Here is a 20190-nt window from a genome sequence, read left to right on the forward strand (position 1 = left end):
GTTTTTCCTGGTGGTTAAGGCCGGGACAGGAAAGCCACCATTTTCGTAGAATGACCCAAATGTGAAATTGTATTTCTAAATTAGAATTTTATTTGGATATATTTAAAAGTGAAAATGTGAAAAGAAGATACAAAAGAAAATGAACATACATGGATTTCTCGGCGACGTCATCACTGCTTGCGGTCTTCGTACCGGAGTAAAGGGTTTCTGATGGCAGATACATTTTGATAGACCTGCCATGCATTTGCAGTTAGCCGTAAGGATGTAACCAAGGCCCTTATGGAGAACCAGGCATCATGAGGCTTGGCTTTAATGCCTTGCCCTTGACCCGGGAGCACATCTGACCTCAACACGCAAAAATCCGGTGCAGCATCAAAGTATTTGACGAGCTGCACATGACCACATAGCACGTAGTTGTATGCATCAAGGGATTTGTACGCTCGAATCATTTCTCTTGTACACACAGTTCTTTCATGCAAGTTTTCAGGCATTTTAAAGTCTGCTTTTTTCTGTTTTTTTTGCACTTGGTGTCTGAATTAGATAATTATATATATCAGGCCATACAATTGCTGGCCACTTCTTGTCATCCACTATCCAAAGATCGTCAGGTATTGCGTAGGGATCCGGCAAGATCTCACCATTGCTGAGACTAAGTTTTTTAATATAATCGCCACGATCGGAGGTAGGCTACTACTTCCCACATAATCCATCGTCAAATCTTTGATTTACAGTAAATATGTGTGCAGTCATGATATGTTGCAGGTCGTAAAGTAGGCCTAACGTACACAAGGTTAACTTATATAAAAGCAAATTCGAGCTCTAGTATAGAGCTAATTACATTACCAACTTAGTCTAACATGATAATTCATACATGCATCACAGTATGTCCGGATTTTGATTCGTAAACAGTTGGACGTTTTACATAATGTTATATTAATATGAAAAACAAACAAACAGATCCAACTCTGAAATTGCAGTTTATTATTGAGTCAACAAGAAATTACAAACAATGCGATATCTACGTTAATTACAATGTTCTTTTACAGAACTCGGCATAACAGATAGCGGTTTTTTGCCCCCTGGATGCGCGCGCATCCGGTATTGTTTGTATACAAGAAACCCATGTATATTTTATCTATCTTTTAGAACTGACAGGGTTTCAGATCGGTCACATTTTTACTTGAGAAATCTTAGTCATTTGTCATAAAGCTCAATCAATATAGTTAACCAGTAAGCATTTAATTCAATAAAGAATGAAATTACACAAATAAAAGTAAAGATCAAGACTTGCATAGGGAAGTTACACAGAAAATATAAAGAGGTTAATTTAATTTGTTTCCTTATCCAGGGCAATGTAGTCATAATCAAAAGAGTGCATGATGTCAAGTCTGAAAAAATTTAACATGTAAACCAGAGAGGCCTGTGACGTGTACATGGCAAAATATAATGACCAGCATGTAAATTAGTGTGTAAATTCAGCCACTAAAGGTCATCTACACTTATGTGTTACATCTTTACACTATTCCATAGTCAAATGAGTCTTCAGATAAACTGAGCAGTAACCAATACACTGGAAACTTATGTAAAATTATGAACACTGTGTACACACTACAATAACGACACATTCTTAAAATGTACAAATGGCTCAATGGCTAAAATGTAGTTGGTATTACTGACAGACAATGTAAACAGAACTTAACCATCATAGTTGATCCTCATCAACTTTCCCCAGCTAATAAAATCAAACTTTTGCAGTAAACTGTCTGATTACCTCTGATTAGTACTTTGTAAAAAAAATTAAAAATTAAAATCGGACACTTGGGCACATTATAAGGAAATAACCCAGGTGTTTTTTTTTATAGAATTGAGGCTCGTTTCTTTTTGGAGAAGAACATTCTCCAGTTGTCCCTGTTGTTCCAGTCAAAGCCAACGGCTGGAGTACAAATTCCACCCACACCACATTTGTATCCAGCGGGGCAGCAGTGTTTCATATCATCACAGCACTCCGCCTTTAGAGAGAGCAATAACAAAAGAAAGAATAGAGTGAAGGAAAGTAGCAAGAAGACCAAGAATAGGAATTTGCCTAAGATAAACATTTACAGTTTGGCCGCCATTTGAATTTACAGTAAAGTCAATAGTATTGAGATCAATCTGCTCGTATCCATTCATATATTCAAAAGAAATTCATTCTTTGATGCAGCTATTGTGAACTGGAGCTCTAAATGAACACCTTTAACCCATTAGATTCTTAATGTTTTTTTTTATTTCTGTTTAGCATATGATCCAGACAGCTGAGGAAGTGCTCATATAACTACAACCATAATTTACTGTTATATGTAAGATTTTAAGGGATAGGTCACTCAAAAATGTAAATTCTGTCATCTTTACAACAAGAGAAGATAATCTGAAGAAATGTTTGTTTCTATTTAATAAAAGTCATTGGTGCTCAAAACAACATTTGACCCCACTGACATTCATTGTACAGACAAAGAAACAGATTTTTTTTTTTTTACACAAAAAATCTTCTTTTGTGTTCCACAAAAGAAAAAACATGTGGAATGACATGAGGGTGAGTAAATGATGGCAGATATTTGAGTGAAATATCCCTTAGAGTAAACTACCGTAGTCAACATGTGAAGTGGATCAAAAAAGTTCATCAAAGTTGTCCTAAGACAAGAACGGGTATTGTTCAAAATTCATGTATAACTTTGATGAAAGGTTTTGATCCACTTCAAATGGTGACTACTGTAGTTTAAAACAGCTAAGTGCCTGTCTGGTTGAATTTTTTTTTTTTTCTTGGTTTCAAAGAAAAAAATATTTAAGCTTCCTTTAACTAGATGCATGTAATTGAGAGGAAAAATTTAATAAGTTAATAATAAAAAATATAGAAGATATCTTGAAATCTATTTTTCTTATAACATTGGCATTTTTATTTTTTCAACTTTTATTTATTTCTGTGTTTTATGCTTAAATAAAAAAATGTTTACAACTATTTGCTAATAAGAAAATTAATATGTTTCAAGATGTATTCTCTGAAAATAAATATTTTTATCCTCTCAAGTAAGACACAAGGGTGAGTAAATGATGACAACATTTTTGGGTGAACTATCAATTTAAAGTTTAATACTTTACCATAGAATACAGGCAACAGCCCCAGGAGGTCTGAGAGGTTGGACAACAGGTCTGACCATCTTGGCAACCATATCCACCACCACACTGAATGTCCTTTTCTGAGACACTCGGCTGTGGCTTTTGGACACCTATGTGGGCAAGTGGGACTCTTTCCACAAACAGCCAGGTGGCCTTTATGCAGGAGCGTTTACGCAAGTCACACTTGTAGCCTTTGGGACAGCAGTGCTCCTGGTCTTGGCAGCAAACAGCCTATGAGGTTATAAGAGGTTTATTAAATATAAACGTGAATAAATCTTCTGTAGCCAGTCCACATACACATATTTTTACCTCAGGATGAGGGCAGCAGCCAAATTTTCCTGTGGTTAGATGGCAGCAGGTCGAATCTCTAGAACAACTCGATTGCTCATCGCACTTATTGGTGCCGAGATCCGAGTTAGGGGATAGTGAACTTTGAGCAGCAATTTTATTATACCAGGGGATCACAACATCTCCCTTGATGCAAGACACACGGCTCACATCGCACCTATAGTGAACCGGACAACAGTGTTCCCCATCTGTGCAACATACAGCCTGAAAAACAATGAGAAATAGATTCAAGATGAAAATATTGACCTTCACAACATTCTCCTTTAACAGAGTATTTGTTTTGAAATGGCAAAACAAATTGCATATACCACAGTTCAAAAGCTTGGGGTTGGTGAGAATATCTCTTATTCTCATTTAGTGCTGCATTTACTTGACACAAAAATATACGTAAACAGTAATATTGTGAAATATTTTTTACAATTTAAATAAACTGTTTTAATATATTTTAAAATATAATTTATTCCTGTGATGCAAAGCTGATTTTTCAGCATCATTACTCCAGTCTTCAGAGTCCTTCAGAAGTCATTAAGTTAATATATGGATGATGTGCTGCTCAAGAAACATTTATTATTATCAATGTTGAAAATTGTTTTGCCGTCTAATATTTTTGTGGAAACCATGACAATTTTTCAGGATTCCCTGATGTATAGGTATAAAATACAGCATTTATTTGAAAGAAATATTTTCTAACATTATAAATGTCTTTACTGTCACTTTTGTTACTTGCTGAATATAAGTATTGTTTTCTAAAAAAAAAAAAAATATATATATATATAATATATATATTATTACTGACCCCAACATTTTAAACAGTTTTCTATTTAGTATCTATTTTCAAGTCAGTGAGAAGTGTGCATATCTGTTACAAGCACAAGGAAGTATATGACAATATATATACAGATCAAAACAAAGGGCCCTCTTAACACTGATGGAATGCCATGATTGTAAAACCAGGTAAACAGGCTCCAAAGTTAAACAACAACCTGCAGAACATAATTCTCCAAACCATAATTTAGATGTTCAGTAAGGGATAATGTACATCCAGCTGGTGGTTCTCTCAAAATAACCCCTGACAGGATGATGAGGACCCCGACACGAAGCTGAGAATAACATACTGCTGGATGGTGCTATTGACCATTTAGAATCAAGTATTCAATAGAGCTGTGTAATAAACACAAAAAACATATCTATTTTGTATATAAGTCAAACTCACATTAGGCAGAGGGCAACAGCCCCATTTGTTGGTTTTTACAATAAGACAGCAAGTGGTGTGATCTGGACAGGAAGTATGTACATCACATGGAACCCTGATATACTTTCCCACTTCCTCTTTCAGTTCCTCATGCTGTCTCTGTTCCTCCTCGTCTGAGGCTGAGATTATGCCTGACATAGGTACAGAGGTGGTGTTGCTACTACAGCTGAGTGTTACAATGTCACAAGTGGTGCCCTGTGGACAGCAGTGGAATCTATCCCTACAACACACAGCCTGCAGACAAAACAGCCTGACTTTTAGTTATTTTTATGATTAATTCATAATAATAATATGTGCACTATTATTAGTATTTGTTGATGGGAAAATAAACTTAATTCAAGATATACACTACCTTTCAAAACTTCAGTGAGGTCAGTAAGATTATGATTTTTGAAATAAATTAATACTTTTATTCAGCAAGGATGAATTAAATTGATCAAGATTAACAAAAAAATATTTCTGTAACAAAAAAGATTTATATTTCAAACAAATGATGTCCTTTTGAACTTTGAACAGGATCAAAGAATCCTGAAAAAAAGTGTATCACCGTTTCCACAAAACCATTAAGAAGCACAATTGTTTCAACATTGATTGTTTCTTGAGCCGCAAATCAGCATATTAGAATGATTTCTGAAGGATCATGTGACACTGAAGACTGGAATAATTATGCTGAAAATTCAGCTTTGTCATCACAGGAAAATAGAAAAGAGTTATTTCAAATTGTAGTAATATGCCACAATATTACTGTTTTACTGTATTTTTGATCAAATAAAGACAACCTTGCATAAGACAATTCTTTCAAAAATAATTTAAAAAATCGAATGGTAGGGAATTCTAAGAAAATTCTATCTGAAAGTGTAAATCTCATATAATACTGAAAAGTCTTATTATTTTAGACAGTTTGATTTCTCAGATAAATGTTGCTGGGTACTTGAATATTCTTTTGAAACAGGGACTGAGGAATATCACCAAGAGCAATAAAATTCAAAGTTGAAAACAGAGTGTATACTTTCTCATTTGGTTACTCATGCAAGATTAGATTAGTATTTTTCCTTTGAGATATACTGTACCTCAGGTAAAGGACAGCAAGCCCAGTCTCCGTTGACATTCTTACAGCAAGTGTTGGATTCAGGACAAATGTGACTAGAGTCGCAATTCACATTCTCAGTTGACCTTTCACCTGCGACTCTAGGGCGAGTAGGCACCTTTTCCAGCCAGGGTGAAGAGCCTGAAGGATCCTCACATGACCCTGCCGCAACATTACAAGTCTTACCATGAGGACAGCAGTGGATGAAGTCGTCACAACACACGGCCTAAAGAGAAAACGGATGCACAATTTTAACTTTACCCAATACACATCTCTACATCAGGATTTGCTGTGCGAGACGGTGATGTATTGGTCGATCTACTTGTCAATGGGTGACTTACTTTTGGCAGAGGACAGCAGGCCCATCCTCCCTCTTTAGTCTTACAGCACGTGTTTCCATCTGGACAGCTCGCAGTGTCATCACAGGGAACATCAGAATACACCGAAGACACTAGAAATGATAGAAACAGATTTAGAACGAGTATATCTGAGTATTTATGTGCCTGCATGTGATGGATTCAGTGCTTTGAACTACCTTGTGTAACAGCCACATTCTGACTGCTGATTGGTTGGACGGGCACCTTCTCCAGCCATGGTGAAGAGCCTGAAGGGTCCACACATGACCCGGCAGAAACATTACAAGTCTTACCATGAGGACAGCAGTGGATGAAGTCATCACAACACACGGCCTACGGAGAAAATGAATGCACATTTTTAACTTTACCCAATACACATCTCTACATCAGGATTTACTGTGCGAGACGGTGATGCATTGGTCGATCTACTTGTCAATGGGTGATTTACCTTTGGCAGAGGACAGCAGGCCCATCCTCCCTCTTTAGTCTTACAGCACGTGTTTCCATCTGGACAGCTCGCAGTGTCATCACAGGGAACATCAGAATACACCGAAGACACTAGAAATGATAGAAACAGATTAAGAACGAGTATATCTGAGTATTTATGTGCCTGCATGTGATGGATTCAGTGCTTTGAACTACCTTGTGTAACACCCACATTCTGACTGCTGATTGGTTGGACGGGCACCTTCTCCAGCCATGGTGAAGAGCCTGAAGGGTCCACACATGACCCGGCAGAAACATTACAAGTCTTACCATGAGGACAGCAGTGGATGAAGTCATCACAACACACGGCCTACGGAGAAAATGAATGCACATTTTTAACTTTACCCAATACACATCTCTACATCAGGATTTGTTGTGCGAGACGGTGATGTATTGATCGATCTACTTGTCAATGGGTGATTTACCTGTGGCAGAGGACAGCAGGCCCATCCTCCCTCTTTAGTCTTACAGCACGTGTTTCCATCTGGACAGCTCGCAAAGTCATCACAGGGAACATCAGAGTCTGAATATGCAGAAAATGGACAGGTTTATGTTAAATGTGTACATGTGTGTTTGGTTTCAGTGCTTTGGACTGTTTGTTGACCTACTTTGTGTGTCAATCACATTCTGACTGATGACTGGTTGGACGGGCACCTGCTCCACCCAGGGCACACCAGAACATGAAGGGTCCTCACATGACTCGGCAGCAACGTTACATATCTTACCATGAGGACAGCAGTGGACAAAGTCGTCACAACACACGGCCTACAGAGAAAATGAATGCACAATTTTAACTTTACCCAATACACATCTCTACTCAGGAGTTGCTGTGCGAGATGGTGATGTATTGGTCAATCTACTTGTCAATGGGTGACTTACTTTTGGCAGAGGACAGCAGGCCCATCCTCCCTCTTTAGTCTTACAGCACGTGTTTCCATCTGGACAGCTCGCAGTGTCATCACAGGGAACATCAGAATACACCGAAGACACTAGAAATGAGAGAATCAGTTTAAAATGGTCATTAACTGCATTTTTATTATTGTATAATGTTTCCTGAGGTACACTTACAATGTTAGTATGATTTTTACATTAAAAATTGTCATAATTTATAAATAAGGTCATTTTATACCCTGACTTTAGCCCTCTGATTTGAACACTCTGTTCTAAGGGACGTGTCTGAGTGAGACTTCAGTGTAAATGCCCACTGCTGTGATTGGCTAACATCATTGCACATGAAATAAGTATTACATGTGGAACTCTCTTGAAATTTTTTACTACATTTTTAATATTACAGCTGTCAAGATTAACTAATCGTAAAAATTGTTGATAATAGCATTATATTTAGATCTACTCCCGATATATGAAAGGTTGAAGTGATGAGCATTAGCCAATGACATACATGCCTGTTGAGCGCATGAATGCAGTGATCTCATCATTGCTCAATTTCTGCCCTCTCACGCATGCTTTCATCATAACTAACAGTGCGGACATGATGTAAATAAGAGATTCATTGTGCAGTGTATACAGCTTCATTGATTATAATGGGAGTTTTGGCAAGAATCCAGAACTCAGTCGCTGATAAACTCGCGCTGTGTGATTGACAGCTCTAGAGATTGTAAATGGAGCATTCTTTGATCGCTTCCTGTACATAATTTAATCACAATTTAAATAACTGATTATTTTCATGCTACTAAGAGGAACAATATGAAGTTGACCGTTTAGTCACTGGCTGGATATAATGACGCATAAACAGCAGTAAACGATTTTGAGACAAAGATCGTCTGACTGTACATGAATCATTACATATCAGAAATCACAGATTAAGCATTAGAATTAACACGGTTACTTATATGTTGTGGCATTACTGTTGGTTCCATATCTTACAGTAAAAGTCTGTTTGCAAAACCTGCACTGAAATTGCGACTGATTTACCAAAGAATCCACAGTGAAATATACCAAACAAACAAATTACGCTCTACTTACACATTCACATATTTGAATATAAATAACCATTTTCCTAGCATTAGGATCCTTTGGAAGGTCATTTTATTTTTAGTCCAGTTCTCTTGTACCTCTCTTCTTTTCTCATCTCACTAATGTGCCAGTGGGCAGGGCCAAAGATGTGATGATGTAGAAGTAGGCGTTGATCTGATTCTGCCGAGGCAGTATTTCGACGCACTATTACATTATGATGTGAGAAAATCCAAAATGAGTAGTCTCCGGAGCTTGGTTTCAATAAAAGCTGTTTTTGGACTAAAGAGGAAGTTTTGAGATCTGTAAATTACAAGATTTTTTTATAGTAGAATGACCTCTTATATGTCAAAAGATCAAGGACTTTTTGATTTCTCTATTCATGACCCCTTTACTAAGAAAAAAATTAAATTGTAGTTTTATACTGTGTCTGTGTGAGATGGATTCAGTGCTTTGAACTACCTTGTGTAACAGCCACATTCTGACTGCTGACTGGTTGGACGGGCACCTTCTCCAGCCATGGTGAAGAGCCTGAAGGGTCCTCACATGACCCGGCAGAAACATTACAAGTCTTACCATGAGGACAGCAGTGGATGAAGTCATCACAACACACGGCCTACGGAGAAAATGAATGCACATTTTTAACTTTACCCAATACACATCTCTACATCAGGATTTGCTGTGCGAGACGGTGATGCATTGGTCGATCTACTTGTCAATGGGTGATTTACCTGTGGCAGAGGACAGCAGGCCCATCCTCCCTCTTTAGTCTTACAGCACGTGTTTCCATCTGGACAGCTCGCAGTGTCATCACAGGGAACATCAGAATACACCGAAGACACTAGAAATGATAGAAACAGATTAAGAACGAGTATATCTGAGTATTTATGTGCCTGCATGTGATGGATTCAGTGCTTTGAACTACCTTGTGTAACACCCACATTCTGACTGCTGATTGGTTGGACGGGCACCTTCTCCAGCCATGGTGAAGAGCCTGAAGGGTCCACACATGACCCGGCAGAAACATTACAAGTCTTACCATGAGGACAGCAGTGGATGAAGTCATCACAACACACGGCCTACGGAGAAAATGAATGCACATTTTTAACTTTACCCAATACACATCTCTACATCAGGATTTGCTGTGCGAGACGGTGATGCATTGGTCGATCTACTTGTCAATGGGTGACTTACTTTTGGCAGAGGACAGCAGGCCCATCCTCCCTCTTTAGTCTTACAGCACGTGTTTCCATCTGGACAGCTCGCAAAGTCATCACAGGGAACATCAGAGTCTGAATATGCAGAAGGCAAAGGAAATGACAGAAACAGTTTGGGAAGTGTTATATTTTATGTGTACATATAATGAATGTATCGTCATCTACACATTTCCACATACTTTCTTGGAGTGCACCAAGCAATGTAGTCATTGGGTTTCTAGCAGTAGTGTTTTGTCTGGTTGTATTGACTTCAGCTTCAGCCCTCATTTCTGTAGTTTTTGAAGGAGAGCAAAGAAATTAAAATGCTGCATTATATCAGTGGAAGACTCCACTGGAAGTTATTAGAAAATGTACAAATCTCTGGGACAATAGCTTACGTTTGTGATCTTCCCATTCAGCCCTAAGGCGAGCAGGGAACTTGGCCCACATGGGCAGCTCCTGATTGGTGGAGGACATGCATTTATAGCCTTCAACATCACAAACACTCTCCTCTGGGCAACAGTGGATTTTATCATCACAGCATACAGCCTGAATAAAACGCACATGACAGAGAAAAGAATGCAATTGAAAAGTCTGTCATTTTTTTCAATGATTCTTGTTCGATTCTTTGATTAATAGGAAACGGATGACAGGATGTATTTGAAATAAAAAAGAATTGTAACAATGTCTTTATTGTCACTTTTTCAATTTAAGATATATATATATATATATATATATATATATATATATATATATATATATATATATATATATATATATACATATTTATTTACTCAAGTTTCTCCAACCGTGAAAAAAATTGCATGTCTGCACATATTACTGTTTCGAAACTGTACCCATACCCTTGGTAAGGGGCAGCACGCCCATTGACCATCTTCTGTCTCACAACACGTGGTGTCCACAGGACACTCTAACTTCCCATCTCCGCAAAGGACAGTCTCAACTTGTTCTAAAAACAATCACATGACAAAAATGTAGTTGAAATACACAAAAATGATTTACATTTATTTACCATCCAAATTACAACATTAAATATAATATAAATATATATATATATATATATATATATATATATATATATATATATATAATAACGATAACTATATTAGCGTCCACACCAACTCACGATAACTTTCTGTTTATTATAAGCACTCTGCAATTAAGGGCTTTAAGCATTATGGAAACTGATTGGCTGTCAATATTTTTATTGCTCATCAGCTGGAAAAAATTGTTCTGAAAGTAATTCCAATGTTCCTTGTTATTGCTGTGGTGTGGACTTCCCTATTCTCATAGAATTAGAATGATTATTAAAACTTTATAGTTATAGTTATCATTATAGTTATCGTTCTTGGTGTGAGCGGGCCTAAAAACATTTATGTGGGATAGTTTTAATCATTAAACTCTCTGGTCCACCTTCATTACTTCACTCTCTTCAATACCTTTTTGTTTGACACATGAACTGCTGTCTGCACTACATTCATGGTCTTTTGGGCAGCAGTGTTTCCCGTCTGAGCACACAAAGCCCTGAAACCACCAAAAGTATAGTCAGCATCACAGCCAAAAAAATGCAAACCAATTCTTACTCCATTCATTGAATTCATTGTCTCTCAAATATTAATCTGTCCATATAGGTTTCTGTTTTAGCCACACCAAACCTTCTTTTAGGACAGGGTCCTGATGCAGGCCATTCATCATTTAATGGACTTGGACTCATATTCCTGAAAAAATATAACTTACTTGTGCTACTGGACAACATCCATAAGATGAAGCCATCAGCAGACAGGAGAACTCAGCAGGACAGAAAGAGCCGTCAGGACAGGTGATGTCGTCTTCACTTACAGGTAATGAGGGGATCATTCTGAACGACTGAGGAACAAGAATTATTAAGACATTACAAACAGCTCTGAGTACTTTTATTTTGTCTCTTTATATAATTTCTCACTTTGGGAAAGTCTGACTGTTTAGCCGGTCTCCTCTCCACCAATGGCAGTGTATGTGTGGCGTTTATACACGTGAAGTTCATAACACTGCACAGCATGCCTTCAGGACAGCAGTGCATGTGGTCCTCACAACAGTCTCCCTACACATACACACAATTATACACATGCATGAGGTGATCATTTAAACACTTCAGTGAGCAATACAACACTGAAGCTGATCAGTTGACAGGGAACCTCCTGATTACAGCTTAATTTATTTGAGTTCTTTGAATAGTAAGAGTTAAATAGTGAAGTCATTTGCATGTTGATACTACACGAGTGCCTTATCATGACCTTTATAAAAAGGAGCTGACACTGTGGATGTGTCTAGTAAAGGGTGCTATTGAAGAATATCTGATAGAGCATAAAAAATGAGTGACCGCAGAACACTTTGGCTTCCATATCAATGTGCAATTAACTTTGTCTTGTCTAATCTGATCTGCTTTCTACAAATTTATTATATTTCTAGAAGAGTATCTGAAACGAATACTCTGAAATTAAACGGTCTTTCCCCCGGTTTCACAGACAAGGCTTAAGCTCGTTCCAGAATAAAACGCATGTTTGAGCTGTTGTAACTTAAAGCAACCTGCAGTGGCATATCTTAAAATATGTCAGTGCCATTGTTTTGTCTCAAGATGCACACCAGTAATGTTTTTTTTTTCCTAAGGCACATTTATAAAAGCTACTTAAATGTCCTAATTGAACTAAGGCCTAATCATGGCTTTATCTAAGCACTGTCTGTGAAACCAGGCCTTTAAAAATCTGTTCAGCCTCTCACGTGATGGAAAGGGCAGCAGCGGTACTCTCCGGTGGGGTCCTGGCAGCATGTCTGGCCTGCCTCACAGACTTCATTGTTAGGGCACTGCGAACAAGCAACCAGGGTCACCAGAGCGAGGCCTAAAGTCAGTTTCAACATCTGGGATGGAAAGAGAGAGTTCAAATGTTAAAACTAACAGATTTAAAACATGAAATGAGACTGATGCGTTTAAGTGGAAACATTATGCAAACGGTCATAAAATAGTTGAGTTTACAGACTGCAACCCATTAGACCTTCACATCTCAGATGCAGGGTCACGATTTGTTTTAATTATTTGGATGTACACTACAGTTCACTGCATGTATGCTCTTGCATTTATAACAACGCAAGTGTGTAGTTTTAATTCTGGTATTGCTTCCTCTTTCACATCTAGAAATGTTATGGTCGCCAGAAAATCTATGCGGACCTCAGAAAAAATAACTGAAACTAAGCATTATGAATGTTTTAGAGAACATTGTTTCAAATCCAGCAAAAAGAAATTTGGATATACAGTTGGTCAGTGTCTTTGTCTTATTACTAAGGGCACAGCAAGGAAAGTAGTCAATTAAAAATGTGCAATTTTGTTTCCTTTTCTATACAAATGGAAATGCCCTTGTTTGCCAAACCAACAGAGTGCTACAAAAATGAGGAACTGTGAATGTCGTATTTCACCTGTTGGTAAAATACGCACCTAGTTGCTTTTCACCCTCAACATAATGCTAAAATGAATAATTATTTTATTCAGAAACACCAACAAACCTCTTCTGAAGTAAACAAACGAGAGAAAAATCCTCTTTAATTCAACTTAACTTTTTATGTAGGCTAATGGACAGGTGGATTTGTGAATGACCAGTCCGTGGAACCGTGGGGTCCAAGTTACCGATCTGTGAGCAGAGATAAATGTTTTAGATAGTAAATAAATAAACAAATAAAACTACATCCATCTTTCCATGTAATTATCTTTCACAGTTTGGTAGCCTATAAATGAATATGTAATAATAAATAATAATAATAATAATAATAATAATACCTAATAATAATAAAAACGTCTACAATTCTAAACAGACGATCGTGTAAGGGCAAGGAGTCTGTCAAAGTTTCATTTATAATTTCGTGAGTCAATTCATTGTAGGAAAAAAATGCATATAGCAACGAGTGACGCGCGATGCTGCTTTATGAAGCACAATGCACAAAACACTTTTGAACGAAACTTTTACAATTCAGTTTAAAAATACACAAAGGACGCCAAAGACGAATGAAAGATATGCAAGACCTACCTTGTCTCCTCGCAAAGCTTCCACACGGTGCTGGAATAAAGAAATATGTACTTCTTAAATAACTAAGACTTCACAAGCTCCGCCTATTTTATAGGACAACCTTTGGTTAATGTAACTGGCAGTTATTCACCAAGGCGTGTCATCCGTGTTTGAATTACAAATGTGCATGGCAAGATGATCAAGGAAGAGCACAATGGTGTCAACCAAGCCAAGGTATGGCAGACTATGATGATGTCATTCAATCCTGGTTGAGGAGATTCCCCCCTTCCATGTAAAGCGCTTTGAGTAGCCTAGTAGTTCCCGTATGGTTCCCGTTTGGTTATTTTTTGGGAACCAAACAAGAACGTTCCTAAAACGTTCCTATAAGGTTCCTGCAACATGCTTGTTCTGGGAACCTACTCGGAACGTTCCCCTAACCTAAAGGGAACGTTCTATTTACGTTAAGAAAACTTTCCTGGATAACCAATAGGGAACGTTCTGGGAACCAAAAACTAACTTTCCCAGAACGTAAAATTGTTAGCTGGGAGGTCATCAAATCTGATAAGGCTATTTTACAGCCTTTTTTCTATAGGGCTTTTTAAAATATATTATACGCGTACAGTTTTCAAAACTACTTCGAACTTACATTCGTGAATAAATTATTTTTTTTATAAGAAAAAGACCATTTATAACAAAGTCCAGCACCATTTTTGTCCTCCAAATGTACAAATTTCACCATATCCCAAGTAATAGATGAAAAAAGATGTGTTATCTTTTATCCAATTAAGCACCTCATTCCAAAATCGATTAACCGAAATAGCAACATAAAAATAAAATGGTCAACAGGTTCAATATCATCTATCTATCTATAAATTACAGGATCGAACGTCATGTGTGTGTGTGTGTGTGTGTGTGTGTGCTACTGCATATCTCTCGAACCGTTAGTCCGATGGATTTCAAACTTGACAGGTGTCTTGCTACGGGCACGAGTAAGTGCACATCGCACGTCTCGCCAGTCTATCTTCTCTTACGCTATAGATCTTCCGCGAATCTGATTCCAGCGTTCTTGCACACCGCTGAGTCCTTCGTTCTACACTTCATCTCTCTCACTCATATTCGTGAGCAAAGAGAATGATCACTTCTCTGGATCCGTTCACCTCTTTTCTTCCCACCCGTTGCAAACATTAAACATTATAAATAATGCGGTAACACTTTGGTTCATTAGTTAACATTAATTAATGTATCAACTAACATGAACTAACAATGAGCATATAGGCCTAGATATGTTACAATATTTTTAAAGTATAATGTTAATAAATAGGCTACAACCTTTAATTTTAATAACGTAGTACATTTTAAAATTAATATACCAAGATTAATAAATGCTGAAGAAGTATTGTTTATGTTAACTAAGGTAGCCTATAGTTAACCAATGTTAACGGACCTTTATTGCAAAGTGTCAATATGCTATGATGCAGTGAGATCCTAGCAGACAAGCAATGATTATGTAAGAGATCAAATTTGAATCATGGAATAACACATTTTATTAAAATGTACAATTATAGCGACCAACAAAGGAATCAACCCGATATTAAAACTATATTCAGCAAATAAGTAATCTAACAAATGAAGATTAGGAAGATCAGAAAGAAGGACCCAAAAGAGTCTTGTAAAACTAAACATTTTATGCTGTGCTTATGTAACAGGAAAGAACTAGGGAAAGTACCAGACCTATTTTGATACCAAATGTCACATCCGCCAGGTGAAGTGCCCTTAAGCTCCACCAGAGGGCACTATTTAAGCCCCGTGTTTTCATTCTCACTTTGCGAGTGCTGTATGTTTGAGAAGGGTATTCCCCATATGATGTCTATGGTATTCCCTATGGGTATTCCTGCACAACCGGAGGCTGCAGTTTCAGGACCCCAGATTTAGGACCGCAGTTTCAGGACCCTAGTTTTCTGTTACAGTGCCACCTACCGAACTGGATCACCGAAAACACTCATCATTTAACCCCTTTCGTGGCAAAAATCACTGACGGCCCCAGATTATTGTTCAACATTCATTATTCAGTAAAACATCACACTCTTACTTATTTGACCTGGACAAACTGAGCATCATTAGAAATATTTAAAACTCCAGCTTCGATAGTTGACCACTGTTTATGTTAAAACTGGTTTGCAGTGACATTAAATTCTAAAATTTATGACAGGAGCGCAAAATTATTAATCTGTAACGTTCGTTATTTTGAATAGAAATCATCACTCATAAAGCAGTCATTCACGTCTTCTCCGGTTTATTTGTGTTCACATACATACAGCATCCTCCAGGGCTCTTGGTCCAATGGTGCATATATTTGGAGAAATAATGATTTTCATGTTCCACTAAATTATGCGATCTGAAGCTCAAACAGCGAACACAGTTGCTGCGTCCCAATTCGCTTACTTATACTACGCCCTAAAAGTATGTACTATTTTTGTGAAGAAAAAGTACATACTTTTGAGTGTATAGCTAAAGAGTAGGCAAGCTTTGGGACATAAGTTACTATCACGTCATCTTTAATGGACAGCTCTGTCACGTGCTGCGTGCATCCTGTCACCGTAAACTGCCCTGTCAATCATCTCATCACAGTTCAAATCCTCAATTCAATCTAATTTGATGTCCTACTGTTTCTGAGAGCACGTTCATCTGCCAGTCGTGAGTCTTTCACGCGGATACTCTCGTGTTTGCAATTTGAATATGATGCATTTAAAAGGTAATGGCTAAACGTATATTTACAAAAGTTCACAATGCTGCAGATGCTATAATGTGGACAACACTGAATACATTCATTTTCGCCAGGTTAGATACTGATAATTAATCACTCAAACCTCTTTATCTAAACCTCTCTTCATAACCGCGGGACTCGCGCGTCCTCAATGTCTGTAGTTTTTTAACACTTTTCACTCGTGTTTGTAGTTCTAACGGAATCCTCGTCCAACGCGCGATGGGTTGTGGGCAATATCAGCCGTTAGAGTCATTAGAGTGTGCATCGATCTACACTTCGGATTCTGACCGGAAATAGTAGACCATCCGGGTATCTTTGAAACACTCATTTCAACATACTGCGATTTGGGACGTACTAATTTTATTTTCGAATACTATTTAGGACGGATAGTATGCGAATTGGGACGCAGCAAGTCTTCCTGATTTGCGTCAGTTCTCTGCGCTCTCTTATTCGTTATAGAGCTGTCAATCATCTCACGTGGTTGAACGTGACAATAATCCTGCCCTTCTGCATGACGCGCTGCTGTGTACACTTCCTCATTCTGACCTCCGTGATAACAAAGCTAAGACACATCTCTTCACCTGAAACAAGAAAGTAATAAATGCACGATTTCGAGTATATGTGGTTTGTGTGTGATTTTCGATATTTTCATATGAATAAAGAATGTTTACAGTATTGCTAAGCAAGGTGTAGCCATTAGCTGCATATAAAATGCTATATAACATATTTCAACATCTTTTTTTTTTAACTTAAAACCATTTTAAACCGCGACCGGAATATGATACAAATACTCGATGATGGTTTAAAGTGAGCTTTAAGTAAAATTGTAATATTAATATTTTAAATTGTGTCATGTAGCTTGATGCTACTTGCTCTAATCCATCTGCTGTAGGAGCTTTTCTATTCCATAATCTTCTTTGTTAATATATATATATATATATTTTTTTTCTAACAAGACTTAAGATAATAGGTGGATCTTGATACTATGTACAAACTAAACCACCTGGATCCTAGAACTGCGCTCCTGAAACCGCTGCCGCCGCTATACCATCCAGTTCGGTAGGTGGCGCTGTCACAAAAAACTAGGGTCCTGAAACTGCGTTCCTAAAACTGGGGTCCTGCAACTGCAGCCTCCGGTTGTGCAGGAACATACTACTGGAATGTTTCGCTTGTCTTGCTCGATCGTGTGGATTTGCTTTGTGGTTTTGACCCTTAAGCCGTCTTTCCACTGCACACGACAAACGACAGACGTCGGACCGGAAGTCATTCATTTCCAATGGAGAGTCGTACGGGAGCTGCTGGGAGTTCCGATCATATGCGTATGCGGAAAATTCGGATCCGATTTGAGCTTTGGATCCGTTGAAATATCTGAACTTCTGCGGCTAGACCGAATGCGACCGGCCGACCGGATGTGATGTATTCCAATGTAATCCAATCAAATCAGTGTGCGCAAGTTGAGAATTATTCATACTCTTTTTTAAAACTTGATCCGAAACACTTAATACTTTTAAAAAAGACATGGTTATTAATAAATAAGTTTTAAAAAATTATGAATTTAATATATATATTATTGGTTTTAATGTTGTATTCCTTTTCCCTCCTAAAATATTGGCGGTCATTTTTGATGTTTTCATTCATTCATTCATTCATTCAACCATGGTAAATGCACAGCGAATAAAGGCTCTTGTTGTTGCACTCATTTACTGGAGACGCAAAAAGAAATACACGTGTAATAATACAACTGCATTGAAATACTAGCTAGATGGTAATTTAGGCGGGACAAAGATTTGCTTTCATTCTGCACATTTGGCAATCAAAACCCACCTGGCAGACCGACAATCTCGCTAACTCTCTTCCAAGCTTCATTTTTCCCGCTGACGTTTCTGTATGATTCAAGAGTAATATCATAAAGAATGGGGTATTCGGAGACTGCGAGAATCAACTTCTCTCCCATGTTGCCGCGTACGATAGGAATGAAAGTTCCATGCGACTGACACTAGGGGGCGAAATGCGACAATCGTATGCGAATGTCGTGTGCAGTGGAAAGGCGGCTTTAGGGGTGGGCGATCCGATCCGATACCAAGTAAATAGAGGGCAAGTATCGCCGATATCAATACCGATACCAATACTTTTTCATTTTAAAAGTATGCACTTGAACTTAAATGCACTTTCCTGTGCTAAAGAGCAGTGTGTCATGATTTATGAGGTGAATGCATCATCAATATGCTAAATCTAAATACGTTTTCATGACCACAAAATATTTTGTGATTTGTGCTCTCAACTCACCTGTAATTAATCTGTGATTTGTGCTCGCTGTGATTGCCTCTTCTGCCTTTATTTGATCAAAAATACAGTAAAAAATGTAACATTATTACGATTTAACATAGGCTATTCCGTAAATTATTCCTGTGATCAAAGCTGAATTTTCAGCATCATTACTCCAGTCTTTATGATCCTTCATGATGAGAATTAATTTTAATATGCTGATTTCCTGCTCAAGAAAAAATTATTATTATTATCAATGTTGAAAACAGTTTCATGTTTTTGTGGAAACCATGATACATTTTATGCAAAATTATTTGATGAACAAAGTTGAAAGAACAGCATATATGAAATAGATTTTTTTTAACTAGTGTAAAAACTGTCACTTTCAATCAATTTAATTCATCGATCCTTGTTGAATAAAAATATTAATTTCATTAAACAAATCTTACTGACGTCAACATTTTTAACCGTTATGTAAACTTTTAATTTGTTTATTGCGAAATAACTCTCGATTATTTCTCTGTCATCAAGGCTTCGTTTCCCAAACACACTGTGACAGAAGCACCAGCACCGAACGCTCTCTGTGATTGATTGGTTTCATCTTGTATCCAGATGACTAGGAGAAATAGTTCTACCAGAGCCCGTCTCCGTCTACCCTTATTAGACATTCTCTGGTTCTACCCTACACAATTATTCACCAACATTCATGTATTTTTCAACTTAGAAGGTTTTTTTACACACTGAATTGCGTTCTAAATTAATAAAAATGACTGGTAAAAAACACACATTTGGATCGATATTTTTATGTGAGGATCGACCCTTTTCGATACCGCGTCAGTATCGAAAGTATCAATACTTCAGGATCGATCCGCCCACCCCTAGACCTTATGGCTGTTAAATGTATTTTGGATTCTCACACAATAATTGGTGTCAGAGGCAGCTTTACCACTGAGCAATGACAGTCACAGACAGCAGATGGACCCAAGGCAGGCCAGACGAATAACATGCCGGCTTAGATAACTGAACACAAAATGCTTTACTAGAGAGTCCAAGTTCAAAAATATAATATGAATCCGAGCTTCCACAGAAAAAAAAAAAGAAAGAAACAAAAGGCAAATCCAAAAACACAACAGACTTGGCTTTCTTGACGAGGATAACGCATGCAAAGTAGGATGAGCACAACTGAAAGAAAGAGGCATGCTTAAATAGGCCAAAACACAGGTGGAACTTTTTTATTTAGCCTAATAATTGTTTTATGTTTAC

At 37.6% G+C, this 20190-nt stretch overlaps 1 protein-coding gene across 4 annotated transcripts; it reads right to left on the reverse strand.

Annotated features, from left to right (window-relative positions):
* Positions 1–958: 958 nt before the first annotated feature.
* On the reverse strand, positions 959–14077 carry grna (granulin a). Of its 4 annotated transcripts, none has more exons than XM_077212509.1 (24): positions 13920–14077; positions 13453–13526; positions 12625–12762; positions 11810–11947; positions 11605–11733; positions 11307–11391; positions 10710–10816; positions 10245–10395; positions 10047–10136; positions 9845–9942; positions 9576–9729; positions 9382–9491; positions 9113–9266; positions 7559–7668; positions 7288–7444; positions 7105–7202; positions 6836–6989; positions 6642–6751; positions 6373–6526; positions 6179–6288; positions 5821–6063; positions 3460–3702; positions 3133–3381; positions 959–2009 (listed from the first exon to the last, which is right to left on the reverse strand). In XM_077212509.1, the coding sequence occupies exons 3-24, from the start codon at positions 12760–12762 to the stop codon at positions 1857–1859; spliced, it is 3135 nt and encodes a 1044-aa protein (XP_077068624.1). In that variant the 5' UTR covers positions 13453–13526; positions 13920–14077; the 3' UTR covers positions 959–1856. The 4 variants fall into 4 exon arrangements, with proteins under 4 accessions (XP_077068624.1, XP_077068625.1, XP_077068623.1 ...); XM_077212510.1 differs by having other exon boundaries at positions 13402–13526; positions 13920–14058; XM_077212508.1 differs by lacking the exon at positions 13453–13526 and adding an exon at positions 4712–4984 and having other exon boundaries at positions 13920–13944.
* Between the last annotated feature and the right edge of the window lie 6113 nt (positions 14078–20190).

The sequence above is a fragment of the Siphateles boraxobius genome, unplaced genomic scaffold (assembly GCF_051911475.1).
Source record: "Siphateles boraxobius isolate OS27281-9 unplaced genomic scaffold, OSU_SipBor_1 66, whole genome shotgun sequence".
Lineage (NCBI taxonomy): Eukaryota > Metazoa > Chordata > Actinopteri > Cypriniformes > Leuciscidae > Siphateles > Siphateles boraxobius.